The 21,150-nt window shown below is 31.0% G+C and overlaps 1 protein-coding gene across 1 annotated transcript in view; it reads right to left on the reverse strand.

The window, feature by feature from the left end:
- LOC129223206 (GTPase-activating Rap/Ran-GAP domain-like protein 3) overlaps positions 1-21,150 on the reverse strand; it is a 199,000-nt gene that overhangs the window by 128,584 nt on the left and 49,266 nt on the right. The window contains exons 3-4 of the mRNA XM_054857773.1: positions 6,845-6,928; positions 5,407-5,488 (exon numbers count right to left, since the gene is read on the reverse strand). Of these exons, the coding sequence (XP_054713748.1) occupies positions 5,407-5,488; positions 6,845-6,928 (166 nt within the window). The remainder of the gene's footprint in view (positions 1-5,406; positions 5,489-6,844; positions 6,929-21,150) is intronic.

Below are 21,150 nucleotides of genomic sequence, written 5' to 3' on the forward strand. Positions count from 1 at the left end.
TAAGTTTCTAAGTTAAAAGATCGTATAACAAATAGTAATTTCAACGCATGTGACTCAAAAATAAATGCTTAAATTTAGTATCTATGAAATGTGCAATGACTAGCAGTGCCCATACATTTTCGTAGAAATAATCTGTTCCTAATAGGCTCTTTATTCATTTTTTGAGGAAAATATATTTTAGTTAAGTATATTTTCATATCAAAGTATTCCCCTAAGTTATATCTCAGTCTATCTCGTTGGTTTGATGCCATTTTGGTGAGTGTTTACGACCTATACTTTTCTTTATCTATTTATGACTCGATTGTATGCAGTTAAATCGCCATCGTGGATGATTTCGGTTTTTAAATTTTAAAATCAATCATTTTTCATAACCATGTTTTCATAAACATGTTTTATTTAATAAGTATACAAGTCCATTGGTTTCTACTAAATATTTTCTTAGGATGTAGAACCATTTTGTAGTGAAAATCTGCACACACAGTTTCAAAAAGCATTATTTTTTTTTTTTTGCTCAAAAAGTATTAAAGTCTAAGATTTTTATTCTCACTGAGTAATTATTTCCAAACGTCATTTTAAACAGTACTTGGTCTTCATAAAAACCCTCACCAAATGGCATTAAACCAACGAGATAAATTGAGATATAACTTAGGGAAATACTTTGATATGAAAATGTACTCAAATAAAATACATTTTCCACAAAAAAAAAAAAGAGAGTAAAGAGCCTATTAGGAAATTTTTATTTCTTCGAAAATGTAAGAGCACTACTAGTCGCTGCACGTTTCATACATACTAAATTTAAGCATTTGTTTTTGAGTCACCTGCGGTGAAATTACTAATTACTAGACTACGATTTTTTTTTAAATTGACTCTAGTGAAACCAAAAACTAACAATCTCTAAGTGTACACATGAATCAATTATACTTTGATCTTAAACAAGAAGAATATTATAACTATTTAGATGTCATATCAAAGTAAAGTGTTGAAACAGTTCTCACTATTTTTCAAAAAAAAAAAAAAAAAACTAATTAAGGGTCTTATTTAAAGCGATTTCTCGACTATGTCTTACAAAGGTTGAAAAAGGTTAAAAAAAAAAATCGCAAATACCTATTTCCTTTGGTACTTAAAAAGAAATTGGAACCAAGCCAAACAATTTTAGGAAATGCATTTTTGTTTAAAAATTTAAAATACTACTAAGAGATATTAATTAAATACGACACTAAAACGTATTATGATAAGATGCTACGTTAAAAACATTTGGCAGTGTCTCAAAAACATAAAACTACAAGATTTTCTTATTTCTGTTTTCATTGATTTTGTCCCCTGTGCATTAAAATATGTTCAATAATAATAGCAACAGCTGTGAACGTGCCAAGATTTAAGTTTCGTGAGAAGAAATAAAAGAAGCTCTTTTATCGTAAGAATTTCACTAAAGGTCAAAGCTTACTCAAGCTTAGCGCCGCTGGTCGTAAGATTTAATGATTCTCACAAATAAGGGCATTGACTTGATTAAAAACTAACTGTTCGCGAAAAAGTGAACTTAATTCTTTCATAAGTGAATCTTTAATTTGGCTTAATGTGAGCCGTAAAAGTAAATTTCAAGCATTTAACTGTATATTTTCAAATTTTACTTTTAGAGGCTGAACTAAATAGCTTTAAATTCAATTAAAAAAGAAATTATTTTTTATTTCACTTGTGTTTTGTGATTTGCAATTTCTGTGTATTATTACGGTCCGTACAAGGAACTTTTTACTGAAAAGAAATGGGTATTTATTTTTAATGAAAGAAGAAGAGAGAGAAAAAATACAATAAATTTCATTTTATAGATATATCGTCATGCAAAAACCAAGATCTTACAGTGAAAAGAAGGGAAGAAGAAATATTGGTATTTTTTGATATTATATGCAATTTCATATTATTATTTTACAATACTTAAGAATGCCTCAATTAGTTCATGAGAACAAACTTATTTCTCGCTGCCAAAATTAAACTTAAAAAAAAAAGAAAGAAATTTTGGAAATAAATAAATAAATAAATAACATCTTCATAATCATATTTCCAGGGTAAACACCAAGGCTTCGGATTTGAAGTCGAACTTATTTTAGGGCATAAGAGTCAAAATCGGACGCTTTAACATTCCAACAAATTGGAATCTTTCATTTTCCTACCGTGCATAAGTGCACTTTGAGTTTGAGTACTTAAGTGCATGAGCACCTAAGCACTTTGAGTTAAGTGACTCGAATATGTTCGATTTAATGTTACTAATGGGTCATTCTCCAGAAAATGTAACTTTTGAACGCAAATATTTTTCAATTTTGAAATCTTTTTTTTTTCATTCTTACATTAAAGTGTTACCTACTAGAAGTAACCATAAACAATGGTTCAGCCAGTGTTGGGCATTAATTATTTTTTCAATTACCTTGTTAATTGAGTAAAAGTAATTGCAATTAAATCAATCGCAATTAAATTAATTGCAATTAAACTATTAATTGCACTTTGCAATTAATTTAATTGAATTATGTACGTTAATCGTTTTTCACAACTAAAATAATTGCAATTAAGTTTTTATATTGTTTTATGAAACAATTAAAACTAGCAATTAACTTTATGTATCAATTGGTACAGCGCAGTGTACACAGTCAAAAGTATTATTCAGTTTCGTATTTTCGTTCAGTGCTGATTGCTTGCTCGCCGCGTGAACTAGGCTCGTCTAGGCAAGCTTTTTCCACACGTAAATGTTTCTGTTTTAATTAAGTGTTTTAAGTTTGTGTAAATAATTGTTTTAGTTTAACCCATAACAGGGAAGGTGAAAAATAATTACATAACAGGGGATGTGAGGTCTCAGAGACCGCTCTGTTTTAATTTTTTCCTAAATCATGTACATAATAAGGATACATTTTTGAAATTTCTCTCAGATGTTATTTCGGACTTTTATTAGAAAAAAAGTGACAAAATTAGGAAAAGAAAAATGTGTTTGAATTTTTAATTGAAATATACTTTTTCTGAGGAAATTTCGCTGGAGCCATAATATTTTTTCAGAAAAGTCATATGCTGCAGTAAATACTTTATTGCTCGTTATAAAGTTACTGTTGAGTATTGATCTTTTATTAGTTGCTAACATGTGTATTTAAATAGATAATAATATAGTACCCGTCCACGTCCCAGGTAGACCTGTTGCCTGTATAATCTATTATATGTACAAAACCAGTAATTTTTTAAGAGTTAGTTTTAATTAAAATTCACAAAACAATGTACAATTGTTAATTGTAGCAAACTACAAGTAACAATTAATTTATTGTTAATTGTAGTAAACTACAATTAACAATTAATTAATAGTTAATTTCCACATTTACAATTGATCAATTGTTAGTTGTTGCGGTTTCGTTAACCAATTAATCAATTGTTAATCTTTAATTGTTCATGCAATTAAAATTTGCCCAACTCTGGGTCCAGCTAAGTTCCAATTATTTTACTCATAAAAAAAATTAAAAAATGTCTTGTTCACGGAAATGAAAAATAAAAAGAAAAATACTTTTAAGGTTTAAAAATTGAGGCCAATTCATCATCAAAGTAGTAATTTTGTTGATTGTGCAAACAATGAAATATTTTAACAATTAGTGGGAATCTAATATAAGCTCTCTGAATTAAAGTACGGCTTAATTAGTAGTTATCCTTTTAGTTCAAATGTGTGTTAAAAATAGTACTTAGTAATTTCGAGAATATAACGGCAATTTATAATTTTAATCGAGTGCCTAAGATTGATGTATTCCCACTCTATCATTTATTTTCACCTCAGAATTAATGACATTGATAAGGTCTGTCACGGAGGTGAGATTCACGGTGGTGAGGAATTTTCCATTAATATAGGCCTAATGGATACATTTTTCAGGGAAATTTTTCTTTTCTTTGTCGCTACAATCTGCACACGTTAAGCATATGAAAACATGTTCACTTCTTTTTGTACATTAATTTACATTCCTGAAATTCAAGTTTACGGAGATGAGAAGTCAGAATAACCACACTAAGCTTTTAAAGCAAAATCTATATTCTTGTTTTTCGACAAAAATCTTACAACTTCAACTATGGCTGAAAATAAAAAAAAGGGGCTCCCTTGTATCATGGAAAATAAAATTTTATGTCATTACTGCCACGTGTTAATGAGGAATGGCATTTTGTGTTTAGGCATCGGGGGTGAGAAACAATTGTGTGACATGACTCCTTATCCTTCTAAAACGAACTAAAACACAATTAAAAAGTGTGAGCTTTCTGCGTGAAATAGATAAAAGTCAGAAACAACGTTTGAAAGCACAAATAAAAGATCGAAAAGTTAAAATGTGTACATGTTTCAGAAACAATAGCCTCCTTCCATAGTGCAAAGCAAGCAAATGGGATGGAACATGGTCATGGGAGAGTTTAAATACAAAGGGAGGGGGGGGGGAGGTAGACCAATCAGATCTCAGCGAGTGTTAAGGCATGATTTGACATATCAGAATATGTAAATGTGAACCCATCGATTAAGAATGGAGAGATATGTGGAACCGCAAAAGACTCATTACAAAGATTATTTGAATTTTTGTGAACATAAAAGGATTTGAAAAAATCCAATTCCCCTAAATTTGTAGGTCTGCAAATAATCCTGGCCTCTTAAAAGCGAAAATGATGCCATGTGTCCCAACAATGTTTGGAAATCAAAGATTTGTTCAGTTTCTGTTTTTTAACGTGGTTTTCATGTTTCTATAAATGAAACTTTAAGTGATCGCCTTGCCTGTCCCACGTATCCAATTTTACATTGGCATTTAATGTGATAAATGCCATACTGACCGAGTGGTTGGATTGGGTCCATCAGTTTGGAAAAATAAAAGTTGTTTATAGATCTGTAAATTACACGAAAATCAAACTTGCTAAGAATTCTAAAAATGAGAAAAGATATTTTTGAATAAAACGGTGAAACCTTGTTTTTTTTTGGGTTTTTTTTTATTTTGGGTTGAGAGTTTGAACATGTTTGCATTTTAACTTTACAAATCTTTAACTTGTGCTTTTAAATGTTCTTTCTGACTTTTATCTAAAACAAAATATTAAAAAAAATAATATATTTAAACAATTAGTGTTTGAGATACTTGTGATTATTAAGATTCCCCTGATTATTAAGATGCTATTTTTATTTCTTTCGAACAAACGATACTAAAATAAAATTAAGTATGCAGATCTATTTTATTTATTATCCAAACGTTTTGTAACATTTAAAAAATGAAGGAAAAGTAATACTTTAGAAATCGTAAACAATTCAGAAAAAACACAAATAACTATTATGAGAAGTGGAAACATTGGATTTTGATTTAAAAGAGCAATGGAAAGAATTCATATTTATTTGAAAGTAAACAGCTACGTATATATTTAAATGAAGCTTACATTTTCCCAGAAAGAATTTGAAGTACCATCTTGTTTGATATTCAGGATTCTCTAAGACGGGCGTACTTGGAGATCCATACACCTATAAGGAGGAACTATCATTGATTTTCAAATTGAAAGAAAAAATATAAATTTAATTAGAGTTGAATGCTACGAAGCAAACAAAACAGTTTCTTTGGAAAGAAAATGCACGTTTCGTTTGCTTAAACTATTAAAATAAGGGTCTTAGAAAACTTTTATTTTAATGAGATCAAGAATCTTTTTCTTTTGTTCTATACTGAATGATTTTAGAATAGTTCCACAGTTTGAATTCATTTATAGAACAATAGAGGTCCAAATATTTGTATTTTCTGTAATAACAAATGTAAACCAAATATAAAAGGTGGATAAAAATAACTGTTCGGAACAATTAAATATTCGTAAACTTTGTTCAAATTAAAACTTTACATTGAAAAATGATGTCTGTGTGTTTTTTTTTAGATCAAATTTGATTTATTTATTAGTTTATTAATTTTAACATTCAACACTTTTATAATTAATGCATTAAATTATACAACAAGTAAAATTAAAATATCTTTCATTTTCAAAATTTTAATTGTAGGATACTTAACGTCTCAAATTTATCATTCCTTGAACAAAATTCGGGGAAAAAACAGAATTTTCTTCTGTAGAATTTTGGGATTATGAAAAAATAAAATGTATCTTATTAGGCTGTAAGAATTGGTATCATAACATAATTGAAAGGGTTCTGGGAAAGGTTTACTCCCTTTTCTCACCTCGCTGCAGTACAAAAAAAAAAAAAAAAAAACTGTTGTACTTCCACTAAATTTTCCATTCAGACTAAGCGAAGCTTTTATTTTAATCACCGTCTAAATAAATTTTTGCTTGTATCTACTAATACGTTTGTTTAACATGTATATCGTTGGTCATGAAGTTTTGTACTAAAGATGCGTTTTGATCAGCTGAGCGTTCTTTTAAGGTTGTAATCGAGTGCTGGATTGCGAATTTTATACATTTTGGTTTTTTGTTTAAATCCGACCTTGCATGAAGAACTATTTTGTATTAAAGACTTGTATTAAAAATTAATCCTTGTTTTCAAATATTAAGTAACACTTTGATATTATGCAACTCTCTGGTGTTTTCAATCTTATCTTCGCAACCGAACAACAATCACTATTGAAACTTGCGCAATTTTCAACAGACATTATAGCTTAATGGAAACAGGTTAAATACCGAAATGGTATGAAACTTTATGAAAACATAGGTTTCACATTAAATTTCGCAGTTGATTTAAAAAATAAATTAAGTGAGGTTGGTAATGTATAAAAACAGGGCAAAGAAACATTTAGACCTGTTTTTATCAAACATCAATGATCATACTTTAAAATCGAAAGTATCATTTAGTGTTGCTACGTAAAAGGCATTAGCAGTTTCTCACCTCATCTTTTTCCGTTTGTTCACCATTTTCAACTCGAAATCTTCGAACCAAATTTTCGGATCCCTCTCCATCACAGGAAGCAAGCTAAAATGAATGTAAAAAAAAATATAATTTTAATAACTAAAGCTTTTTAGTGCATTTCGATTAATTATTTATGCATTTTTTTTTTCAAATTTCATTTATTCGCTTCGTATTATACAAGCATAGGAACAAACGATCGGAACATTGGTGAAAAAATGCAAAGTATTATCATTAGGGCTGGATCTCCATTGGCCAAAAATACAGTTTGAATAGAAGGTGGGATTGACAAATAGATATTTTTGCTAAGTTTCAGGAAATTTGCAGCCATTCCTTCTGTACATTGGTCCTAAATTCCCGCAATGTGCAAGAAGGAGAAAACCAAACACGGATTTTCTTTTCTAAAAAGCTCTGCAAAATCACAATGATGTAGATACCAAGGGAATCAGTATATCACTCTAGATTTTCCATTTCGTCATTATGCTCTTATAGCTATGTTTGAAACAGCAAGCTGTGTGTACAGGATGTTGCCATATCTGAAGAGGGGACTATCTCTGGGAAACAGAATGTTAAGCTTACTGCTTGAATGATCTGCAGAATACTGCGAAAATGCTCGCCTCCGATTCTCTCCTCATCTCTCTGGACTATACTCTGGACAACATCGCTCTCCAAATCATCACAGAAACAGGCCGTCGACATGAAATGTTTCTGTCGGTGTTTGTCATAGGAATATACTTCAGTGATCTGAAATATCGTAAATTGTGATTCCTCAGACCAGATCTCCTATTCTCATGGTTGTTCCGTTCAATTTATGGTGGTCTTAGCACCAGCGTCGTAGCTTTTACCATTCTACGACAACACTAAAACATCACATTCTAGAATTCCCCATGCGAACCAATGTAAGTGGCACTACAGTTCCACTGTAGTAGTTTTTAACTGGTTGGCCGGGGCTCTAAAGACAGCTTAGTTTTTTTTAAACTAGTCAAGGAGTTGAGCAGTCCTTAATCCACCACCTCAAGAGGTATTGGAACATAAACTTGGAAGACTTTGTGACCACGACATTTTTATGTGTTCCTGTCACCATTAGTAAATACACATGATCTTTTACAGTCTGGCATCGAACCACAGAAACCTCTGGTTAGTTGTACGAGGCTTTACCGTTGAGGCCAACACTGCCAATACTAATACTTTAGGGTGGTTACTCTGATATCAGTGTTTGCAGCCGCAGCATGCAGCGTCAGGGAAACATTTTCGTTTATACAGGAATTTGGCGATGGTCGCACATCTCTGGGGTTATCTACAGTAGTCTGGTTTTACGTTTTTGACTAACAATTCTGTTCAACGCTCGTCTGTCAAAATAGGTCAACTTCGATTTTAGCATATCTTCTTTTCCAAGGGTAAGTTTATCAACTTAGGGTAGGTTGTTTTCACCTTTGACGCAGGTTACTTTGAATAAACACATAAGGTTGACTGGCGTAGAAACTGTTTCTCCAACCAGGAGAGCTCCAATAATCATATATTTTTGCTGTCGACCATACAGGTCGGGCGTAATAAAAACATAATTGCCTCGTATATATAAATCTCATGCTGGAGCAAGTTCGTTTGATACTTCTTATTCACTGCTACCAAGTATCGGATTGTTGCGTATCTGATTGAAGCAGCATTGGACGCTAAACGTTACGTACATTCCTAAATGGGTGCTCCCGTTAATTTGTTTTATACCTGAATATCAGCTTTTTTTTTGAGATCATCAAAAGTCTCTCAAAAACACGTCAACGTGATTCTTTTATGCTATTCAAGGGACTGCTCTCGCGCTGAAGAAAACAATGCTTAGTTGAAGAAAAAAGAATACAAACATAGTGGTCATCCAGTCTAAGCAGTTGTTGCTGTAAAAAAAAACCTTTTTATGAAAAGATTTTCTCCCAATCGTTAATCGTTCAATTAATAAAAAATAAATGTAGTAATGACTATAAAAACCGACTAGTTTTTGACGGCATTCACTTGCATTTTTCTCTTTGTTAGTAAAAAAAAGTCTCTCCCGCTACCAAAAAGTGAACGTGGGGCATTTCATATTTTTAATTTAAAAAAAATGCTAAAAGGGATTCCTTTTCATAACATTTAAACGTATTAACATATTTCGTTAAAAAAAATGTAGTACTTCATTTAAATACATTAGGTGTTTACACTTCCCCCCACGGCTTTGTAATATTCATTTGGTAATTACTCCTTTACTGAAAAATTCAATATGATTCTAATAGCAAAGCAGCATTCTTCTCTGTATTTTCAAGAATCAGATGAAAAAAGAAAGAATAAATAAATATATAAATAAAAAGCATTCTTGACATGAACTTGAAAAATTTTCCAATCGAAGAAACTTCGTTTTTCTTTGTTTCGCTTTTCCTTATTATCAGAACAGGTGAAATTAATTTCTAGAATTTGAAAAATATAGAAAAATGAAATGAGAGAGAAAAATGAAAACTACCAGCTAGAGCTTACTAGAAAAAATATTTTGCTTGAAGACAAATGTCTTTTTCTATAAACGAAAAAAAATTCAATACTTGTTCTAAAACTATTTCTTAAAAACTACATTCCGCGAAAAACAATCTTTTCTTTTTTTAAAAAAGGAATGATTTGAAAAAGACAAGGTTTACCATGCTTAAGTTTTGCCCATGATTTCTGTTTGACAGGGAGTATCGACTAAAAATATTTGCGTAAGTAGATATTTGTTTCGAATTTCCCTTGTTATAATTTTAGTAGAAGGTTCTTGAAATTATTACAAACAATCGGAGAAACTCTACGTATAGATTAGTCAGCAACTGCCCTTTTTTGGACTCCCATAAATTATTATAATGAATTGTTTTTACGACTTTTTGTTTTATTCGCTATATATCAAAGAAGTTAAATATTTTACTCCCTATTATGTTTTTTTAGCATCAATAATTTGCATATTTGAACATCAAATATATGAGATAAATAAATACCTTTGTGCTGAAAAGTAAAGTAAGAAATAACAACGTCAAAAAGCACAAATTGTAGATTACTGCAGACACGTGTTTTGGCGTTACAAGGAACGCCTTTTTGTCGGATGTGTCTTCATACATAAGCTCACTTTGTTTGCATTGAAAAAGGCGTTCCTTGTAACACTGAAACACGTATCTGCAGTAATATGCAGCTTGTGCTTTTTGACGTTTTTATTTTTTACAAATATGAGATTTACAGAAAAGAAAAATACATAATACAATTGAGTAAACCAACGTTTAATTTAAGATAATGAAGATTAAATCCCCCCTCCTCCTTAAATGAGGCTTTAAGAGGTTTCTCATTAAAGATTACACATCGCTTTTCAACTGCAAAAGTGTCAAAAGTACACTGATTCCTAAAAGAAAATCAAAGACTTGGAGATGCTGCCTGAAATTAATAATTCCACTTGTGGTATTATTAACAACATCATCAGCAATTCAAAGTATTTGATTACCAACACCCTTTGAGAGAAGAAATACTGGAAAAAGCGAGAAACTCTTGTAAAAGTGAAGCCTTCAAAAGGGGGGAGGAGAAAAAACGAACACAAGGCTTTCGGACCCATTAATTCTACGAAAACGTACTTTTCATGTACTCGCCGGTATTTGGTAACATCTTCAGCATTAATTAGTTTTAAATTATTTCACCATAACGTAATTATTTAGTACATTTGAGCAATGAATGCTATCATTTTTAACAGGAACTTTAGAAGCTCAGATTTGTTTTGAATAAAGGGGTTCCTTGAAATCTCGAGACACGTTTATAAAATATTTTTTGCAATTTCTGGTTTGATAAGGCTGGCTGTAAAGGATTTGATCTTGACCTCCTTAAATCACCTCATTTCTGTCATATGAGGCATTGAGAAGTAAATAGATGTAAGTGAACTTCTAAAATTTCGAGTAAAACGCGTTAAAAGGTCAGATTAATCAGTTTATTTCCAAAACCAAGCTGTATAGCAGCACCGATTAGTGCTTCTAGTACTATCTCCAGCCCCATACCAGAGGAGAGGTTCGCATATTATTTGTACATATTATGTCCAAATTTTTCATTTTGGCACTTACAATCCCTTTGTTTCAAAATCCCTCATATGTAAGTAATCTCAGATATGTGACACTTCCGTAGTCTCAGTTCTGTGTTGCGTAATGAGTCTCGGTTCTGTCACATGTAAGTAGTCTAGAATTTTTATTCCCGAAATCCCAATCTCGAATCCCGCGGGATTTCGAATTTCATAGTTTTTTTTCCTGCAAAATTTTTTTAACCTTTGCCGCTCATACAAAGACTGTTTTCACAAGTATCTTGTGAAGTTTGAATTACCCTCCTCTTAAGAACAAGAAGAACAAGAAAAACCTTGTATCATCTGATGTACGGTGGATTTACCATTTAGGAGGAACACCATAAAAATAGAGTGTTTTTCTGAGGGCGATTTGGTATTCTCATTTGATGTTTCAGTTTTCATTCTTTCAGTTACTGAGAAAATGCGTAAAAATTATAAACATATTTGAAAACCATCTCTAAAATTTAAAATTCAGAAAATTAGGGTTTAGGAAAAAAAAAATTAAAGAAAATTTCACAATAGAGAGAGGAGTCACAACACTTGTTTTCATCAAGCGCATTACTTTTTGAGCAAAAATCCTTTTCCATTCCATACGAGAAATGCTTTGTTAAGATGCATTTTACATTTTAGGGGACACTTTTAGGACGTACCCAGCGATAATTGATAATTGGGATCTGACATTGTAGTGCTCTGCAATTGATGTACGGAAATGCGAGAAAACTACTACTTCAAGCAACTTCTACTACAACTACTACTTCAATCCTTCCCAAAAAGCACTATCTTTTCTGTTTGACATTAAAATTTAATTTTTAGAAAAATAAAGTCAATCCCGCGGGATCCCAGGTTTCCATGGGATTATCTCTTTACAATTTCGAAATCCCGCGGGACTGAATTCGACGCGGGATTGGAAACACTAAAATAGTCTGAATAGTCTGTCATGCGTAAAAAATCGCATTAATCCATATAAATAAAACAGAAAATATATATGTGTGTGTGTATGTATGTTCCCTATACACATCCACAGTTAATGTCGGATCTCGACCAAATTTGGCAGGGAGCTACTTGGAAGCCCGAGAAGGAACGTAGGGAATTTTTCAAACGACATAATAAGACGAACTGTTTGAGTTTTAATTTTAGTACCCAAAAATGGTGGTTTTTTTATAATATAAGGGCATTTTTCTATGATATAATTTAAATTATGCACGCAAAATTTAAAATAAAATATCAATGGAAACCCCTATGTTTTCTGCATCGGATAAACTTTTTTTGAATGTTCCAAGGTAATTAGAGCGTGAATTATAACTGTTTCTAACAAATTTCATGCTAAAATGTAGATAAGCATCCAATTAGAAATTCATCGTTGAACAATGCTTTTATTAAAATTTGCAGCAAGAAAAAAAAAAAAAACAATTATAAGAAAAATCTGTTGCAATTTTTTCTCTCCGATTATGAACAAATAAAATTCCAGATTTTTTTTTCTTGAGGCTTTTTCTGTAATCGTGTAATCGGGGGATTTAATTTTTTTTTCTTTCTGGTTATTTTTCCGAAATCTGTCGGGATATTTTACAGATTTTTGTTTTTTGTTAAAGCCTGACTGTTGAACACTCGTCACTTGAAGTAAATTTTTCTTTTCCGAGGTTTACCCTGCAAAGCCGGGAGCCGCAGCTAGTTTGAAAAAAGGAATAGAAGTTGGACTCCAGTGATCTACCATGCAAACTGAGTTTTGCTTTGCGCGTGATAAAAATGTTAAAAATTATTAATAGCTGCATTGAGTTTTACTGCCTTCCAGAGATACTTAGCGCTTGGATAAATCAATATGATATTCAATCCTGGATATCTTCTTAGGCTATAATGAAAATTAATAACCCTTATTTATCACATGTCAACTCAAAGTGCTCTGATAAAATGTCGCTTTTAAAATGGAAACCCATTTATCAATGTCCACGGGATAAATGAGTCAGTGAACACTGATCTTTTATTAATATTTTGCTAGAAAAGTTGTGTAGATCCCATGTTGCACTTAATAAGTTTCACTCTCTTTATTAAATTTACTTAAGAATATTGTCCAAAGATATTTTTTTTTGTTTTTTGTTTTTGTCATTTATGTTTTAATTAATTAAAATTTACATTTTATGCATATCAGTAGATCACAAGCTAGGGCTTTTTGGTTTGCAATGTAGATGGTTTACAATGCGGGAAATGCCTAAAATGCTTTAGTTATTTTTTCCATTATACCAAATTCCATTAGATAAAGATGCTTTTAAATTAGCAAGAAGTACTTCATAATTTAAGTACAGGAGTTGGAAAAAGTAAGTGATACTGTATATGAAAGTTTCAACTTTTCTGGAATTTGCTTGACCAGTTTAATAGCATTTTAATTTACTGATTAGTCTCTTTAGTTAATCGGTTGAAATGTCCTGTTTATTTTAATTGAGGTATTAATGGTAATTAAGCAATTCGGTTGGAGTCCTTCATTAGGTGAAATTGCCACTTTTAACAGGATTAAAAGTTTTTACATGTATGCAGTTAGAAACTTGAAACGAAATGAATCGTATTTTACAAGAACCCTTCATGCAGTAATCTTTTATTTGCTTGCTTTACGACAATTCTACGGTGAGAGATGAGTGAATTGTTGCACATAAGCCCTTACAAGGAGTTTAAATAAGTTACACATTTGTTTTATTGCGGGAACTTCATGGAAAAAAAAATAACTCTACTTCAACCAATTGCAGTTTAATTTTGAAAATTTAGAGAAACAGTTCTTTAAAATTTTTTTTCTAAAATTTGTTAAGTAACGAATATTTTTTACGCGCAGTATCACTTCAAAGATTCCGTTCTTAAAGATCTTGTTCATACTTAAGTGTAATGTAATTTACATTTCCTTCTCATCTAAAAATTAAAACCAGGAGCAATATTATCTATGAGAGTATTGATCTTTTTAAGCAGTAACTACATACCTTTACGTGATAATTTTTCATATCAATTTTCCTCTACTTTGTTTGCAAATTAGTGTACATATCTTTTATTTATGTTTGACGTATGACGACCTGAACATAAATGCAGCATTATTGATAATTCATTCAGCAAAAGTATCATGTGCTAATGAGATATAGTTTTACTGGAAAAATTACTGCTATGTATCCATTATAAATTTATGCAATAGTATCCCTAAATTCCGAGCTTGCGCAAATATTTATACAATGCGTCTAATATATATATTCAAGAACTTTTGTACAGCTAAAAAGTGAAAACTATATGAGGCAGTGAGAAGCAAAGGGGTGTAGTGAACATTTTCAAGTTTTGAGTAAAACTAGTTTAAAGATAACGTGCTAGGATGGCTTTCATTGATTTTTACTTCCTTTTACAAAAAAAGGAAGTATTGTATTCGCGAAAAAATTTTCACCCAAAAATCGGCCTTAATTTCCATTTTGCTAACCCCCAAATTAATGTTGAGTTTTTTTGTAACCCAACCACACGTAGATATGTGCCTAGGAACGTACAGACACCCGAAATATCCATTTTGACGATCCCCGAGTTAATTACAACGAGTTTTCTCGTGACGTCTGTATGTACGTATGTATGTGCGTATGTGTGTATGTATGTCGCATAACTCAAGAACGGAATGTCCTAGAAAGTTGAAATTTGGTACGTAGACTCCTGGTGGGGTCTAGATGTGCACCTTCCTTTTTGGTTGCATTCGTGTGCTCCAAAGGGGGTTTTTTGCCCCTTTTTCGGGGTAAATCATTGTTAATATCGATGTAAACTCAAGTGGTGTTATAATTTGGCGGACACTTGGTGTTTTGGTCGCCAAGTTTTGTCACCAACTTGGCGACAAATTTGGCAATTTTTTTTTAAACATGGTTTTAATTCGGCCACTATTGAATCATATTAAAACTGCCAATAATGAGAAAATGACATTAAATTGGAGTAAAAGGAAGTCATGTGATGCACACATCAGCTCGTTTTTTCATGCTGTACAGCAGCACCTACCAAGGCTACTAGTACTATATCTTGCCCCATGACAGAGGAGATGTTCATCTGCCATTTGTACTGGTTATCTCCAAATTTTTAATTTTGCCACTTACATCGCTTTGCTTCTCACTGCCTTATATGGTTAACAGGATTTTTCCTTTCTTAGCTATTCCAATCTATTCCACTTCGCTTAGTTTTACCAAATTTGTTTAGAAATTTTTCATAGTGCTTTTAAAAATAACTTCCTGCTAGAGTTGTTTTATTATTCAAAAGATCATTTTTTTTAAAATTATATTTTGAAAATCTTGACAAACCTACTACATTTCAAATCTCTGAAGCTATTCAAAAAGATGGTAATAAGGTGTTTACAGAGATGTAAGGTAGCGACCTCATCCTACAGGCATAACAAGTATTTTCAATTTTTCGTTCAAAAAATTTAAATCTAGTTTATATTTTGGCTTGAAGAATGAAACTTAAATTGAAAACGGAGAGTAACTCCTGTATGAGAAACTTCCAACTAAGGTGCGAAATTGAATTCGTAAAACTCTTTTAAACTTCTTAAAATGTAGTCTGAGATGGATCAATTTCGGTTAAAGGTAAAATATTACGTCAGAAAGATTAGCTCACGTTGTGGGAAAAAGAGAAACTGCTAAAGCATTTTTTGTATACGCAAAGTAAGTAGGACCTATGCATAACAATATGATCCCAAAGTCCTTGTATTCTAGATGTTTCATAGAATTGATATTCATATTTATATGACAAACGATTAGCTTATTAAACTTTAGATTTTGATTTTTGACTTTTTTTGACACACTCAGCAGAGGAAATTAAAAACTTAAAAGAGGTAGGCATTCCTGTTGAGCTTTTTTTTTACCATCCAAGGTGAAATGTCTAATGACCGATAAAAGTGGAAAAATAAATAAATAAAAATAAAAAGAATCCTGCATGTTTTAAAGTCAATATTCATGTTTATTTACCAAATGATTAGCCTATTAACTTTTAGATTTTGATGCATCCGTACTCAGCAGAGGAAATTAAAAGTTTAAAAGAGGTAGGCATTTTTTTCTGTTGAAGAACCATAATAATAATAATAATAATAATAATAATAATAATAATAGTAAAAATAAATCCTGTATGTTTTTAAGTCAATTGACCAACATATTAGAACACTAAGGGAGAACTAAAAACGATGATTAACTGTACTTAATGTTTAAAAAAAGGAATGAACTGCAGTAAATTAATAAAATTGAAATTGAAATCAAAGTGTGGTAAACATACCTATCAGGTTTTTACTATTAAAAATAAAACTTAATAATAAAAATGTAAACATTTAATAGTTTTTCTAATAACGTGAAAATGCAGTACTTAGCGTAGTACAATCACTAATTTGAAAGGCAAGGTAACAACAATAATAAAACACTTCGTATTCCCTCTTTTCCGAAGACAAATGGAATTTAAATCTTGTTGGTCTTCATGTGTTTCTTATTTTGAGGTACACTGATTTGTATCATTGAAATATTTTTTCTGAATTGTTATCTTATAAAGTGGTAGTTCAGCAATACTGCCTTGAGAAAATAAAAGTCAGTACTGCAAATTTTTCACTTTTCAACTCTTTCTTTTCATTTTCGTCATCTCTTGTACTTTAGTTTAACTGCACAAACTTGTTTATTTGGTTTCCATTGAAGATACTTTTCTTATCGTCAGTATTGGGATCCAAGACGGGTTTCTTCAAATGCCTCAAAAACTAATTTGTGAAGATACAACCTGCACTTCCCACTAAAGAATATACATTTTGCATGCCATTTGGAAATTAAAACAATACACTCAAAACCATAATTCTTAAAATTGCTGCTCGTAATATCTTTTTGCCAATTAACAAACTTATTTCTACATCTCACTGCACAAATGTACTTCGTTCTATCGTATTTAAAAATGTAACCTGGATATACATAAAATAAACCGCCAGCTCAGTCAATTCCAGCCGAGGACTGCAGTTTCGTGCTTATTAGCTTTTATCAGCCCGGCCTAAGAAAGTGACTAACCTGGAGATACAAAACCTCTGGTAGCTAATACAAGAATTAGCACTGACCAGACGAGTGACCGAAACAATGGTTCAGTTCAACTCGAATCTCTTTCATCTTTTCAACATTTTTTCTGGATGTACTAGAATAGAACATACAGTTAATGGCACCGAAGTGGTTGTGAAAGATGGATTTAAAGTTTTGGAACAGTTCGTGGAGAACCGTTAAGTGCCGTCTTAAAAACTATGATGAGTTTTTAAAAAACTCAATTGTACTTATTGCTCCGTGATCATAAATCATTTTGCAAAATTTAATTAGGTGCACATTTAAATATTTTGTACTTCCTAATGCAAAAAAAGCATCGAATCTCTTTCTTGAACTCTGCTCTGAAGTAGCGGTTACTACTTATAAATTAATATCATATCAATATCCGAAAAACGTATTTCCGAAGAGAGAAAAGCTATAAATATTATGCAGTGGTAACGAAAAAGTGCTTTATACAATAAGTTAAATACAGGAATTTTATTAGAAATTTCCTCGTGTACTAAATTTGAAACAACAAATTTGTTGAGAAATGCGCCGTTACTTTCAATATGAGCATGCGATTAGAACAGGGTTTTGATCATAAACTTTCAGAAATTACGAATGTTGTTATTATAATTTTTCTTTGTGTTAGATGCAATTCAATGCCAAAGTCTAATGGTTTTGTTCATAAATTTTAGACATATCATTAGTTACAACATTCCAATGCTACTATTTTTAAGTAAAACTTTTTTTCTATGCAATTCATTTTTTGTGCATGTAGTAGAGTTAAAGCCCTGAATATTGTGTACCTTTTGAGTTTTTAAATTACAATGATATGATTTGGGAAAACATAGTAAAATTATGGATTTTAGTCAGTTTGAGGTATTTTTGATCCCCCGTGAGAATTTTAAGATGTATATTGCGCATTGAAAACACACAGCATCATTTTCATCATCAGCTTAACTGCTCCCATCCCTCCTTTTCTGTAGAAAAATATACTTGTTTCGCCATATATTTCCCTATTTTGCTCGATAATGTGAACCAACTCATCTAGCCCGCTTCTCCACCTGGATTTTCATTCTTATTTGCATGCATTATATATTCATGAAATCGAATAAATACGGAAACAAAAACACGCAGCAAACGTTAACAAGAAGCAATGTTAATTTATGAAGCTATGATTTTTAACGTTTGTAAACGGTGCAGTACGAAGCGTTTAAAAATAGCACTGCAAAAAAAAAAGAAAAAAAAACTCAGAGTGTTAAGACAAACAACCTCCTAGAACAGCCAGAGCTGCCACTCAAACCATTGTTTTAGATTACAACACAAATCATCAACTCTTACAAAACTACACAACTAGCTCCGACATTTTCCATGCATGTCCACCAATGCATGTATTGAAAAAAAACGTAAGTACCCAGTATTAGGAAATACCATTATATTGGGTGACTTCTTTCTGCACGTAAAATATTGTTTTTTCTGTTTGTTACAGGTAATCTCTTTAAAAATTAGTTGAAGTAAATAAAATTGCCTTAAGGAGATTATCTCAGCGGATTTTACTCGATCCCTTTGTTTTTTTCTGTCTCAAGTGAGTTTTCTTTACAATGAAAGTGATTACTTTTAAAAAGACAGTGCTCTTATGGTTTTTTACCCATGGGTAATTTATAATGTGAGCAATGGACATGAAACCTGGTAAACTGGTAAACCGTTTTTGAGTAAAAATTTTTTCGCGAATACAATACTTCCTTTTTTGTAAAAGGAAGTAATAAAAAAGGATATACTTCTGTCGCACTCCAGATGCTTAAGTTTGGTTTTGCAAGCATTTTACAAAAATAAGTAAATAAATCAATACATAAACAAATAAATAAATAAAAATAAGAAATTATTATTTTTTGTATTTTTAATATTCTTTTTGTGGATGACTGATAGTAATTGATTTATATGATAATGTTTGCATTATTTAATGTGGTGATATTTTCTCATTATTTTGATCCATTAATCGGTAATATTCTTCTCTGATTCATACATTTTTAATGGTAGAAACCAAATATAAATAAAATAACTTATGATTTTACATGTAGAATATTAAAAATATGGAAATTATAGCTTTTGGACAAGGTATGTGGATATTTCACGCCGATTATTCACTTTTAAACCAGTTTTTTGTTTCGTATAATTGGGAATTATAAATAGAGATATAGAAATATAAAAACATGTTTGAATTGTAAAATTTAAAAGAAATATACTTTTTTCAGATTGAAAAATAAAGTAGAAACGCCTGCATGGAACATGTTTTCCTGTTTTTTAAAATGACCCATACGGCAAAAACGAACTCAAAACGAGCTGTTCTAAATCGCACTTATATGTGTTCATTTGATGATACTTTAATCTTTTCAGTACCAGGTATTTTCTGTTTAACTAATACGCAGATAAAATGATGCTGTAAGAAGGATGTAAACGAAATCTTAAAGCTTTGAGTGGAAGCGTGAAAAGTTCAAACCATAAGTAGACTTTCATTCAAAAGTTTCTAAATCATACAGTACTGCAAAAGATTCTCGGGCCAGCTAGTATTATCACATCTTGCCTCAAAAAGATGAGATTCTCTAGGTTCATTTGTAGTCATCATTTTTTTAAAAATTTAGTCATTTACACCCTTTGTTGCTAGGAGCTTTAAATTGTTTTAAAAAGCACCTTTGACTGCTACCAGTTCACAAGAAAAAAACTGTTTGGATAAAAAGTGTGCTGATTCCTTTAATTAGTTATTTGTCAATTAATTTAACAGTCCTTTAATTAGTGAATTACCACTTTTTTAATCTCCTTAATTTCCTTCTGTAAAAAAACCCTTTACAAAACAATAATAGCTCCATTCAAGAATAATCTCTAATGTTAAGCCTTCGTTCTCAAATAACTTTGATCAATACAAGAAACGTGTATGTATATTGTATATGTATTTCCTGGAACGAAAAAAACGAAGAAAAATAAAATGAATTATTAACATCGTAAAAATTGTTTTAAGTATTTTTATTGCATATTTTATTGCACAAAAACAGGAAAATATTCAAGGTTCTGATTCGAAAAAAGCTAAATTTGGATTTCATTCTGCCCCAGGAAATGAGATTCAGATTGAAAGGAAGTGGCATTACCTTTTTATTTTCTTATCTATCTTCATTTTTGCGGCAAGTGAACATAATAGAATTCTGAAAATATTTTGACGAGCATAAAATAACACTGAAAATTCATTATGGCTATGTAGATGAAAATGGTTGCTTCACGGCCCAAATAATTCTGCATCAATCTTATGAAAATAAAGCAATATTTAAAAAAAAATGTGTTTTCAGAAACGGTGTTATTAAACTCACATATCGAAATTGAAGTACATTGAACCTACACGCATTCAAGAAAATGATTTTGTTATGATGAAAATAATAAGAGTAACATATGTTGTCAACCGTTTTATGCAATCCATTCTTGTATGTCATGTTCAAAAGAAGTTTCATTGCTGTGGTTTATTTCGAGAAACAGTCTCTTCCCAAAAAATAACAATACGAACAGCGAAATAATATCTATAGCTTAATCTTTCAACGAGAGATGAACAAAACCATTTCTTTAATCCCTGCCATACTCTATTGTTATTTAAATCTCTAAAAAATTATTAAACATATTTGAAATGGGATTTTAAATTTAATTTAGATAAATCCTTGGCTGACAGTTTGTGAACAGTAAAATCTATAAATAGATTATTTTATCCTTTACCATTTTTTGCAGATTCAATGGGACATTTGATCTAATTTCTCTCTTTGGTTCTCTAACATTTGGTAAACGACCTCTTGATTTCATTCGCCTCATATACCGTTCGCTAGAAATATATTTGTTTCCATAAATTCATCTCGACAGCTTTAGAAGTATAATAGCTCATAGTTAAATTATGATGCAGCTTCGGTTAGATGTTTCAACCATATGGATTTTAAAAGAAAACAAAATTTTGAAGGGTGTTTTGAGGATGTATTTACTTTTCCTATAAATTTTTATCAAAACTAAAAATGTGAGCGTATCTTTGACTTCATTGCATTATTATCAGTAATACAGAAATAAAAATTCTAAAAGGTGGCGAATAATTATTCTAACGACCAAGTTAACATAGCATGCTGTAGTCATTACGAAACGTTTTCCCAAATATTTCTTTTGATTGCTTGGTACGT

Source organism: Uloborus diversus, chromosome 5 (assembly GCF_026930045.1).
Source record: "Uloborus diversus isolate 005 chromosome 5, Udiv.v.3.1, whole genome shotgun sequence".
In the NCBI taxonomy this organism is placed as follows: Eukaryota; Metazoa; Arthropoda; class Arachnida; order Araneae; family Uloboridae; genus Uloborus; species Uloborus diversus.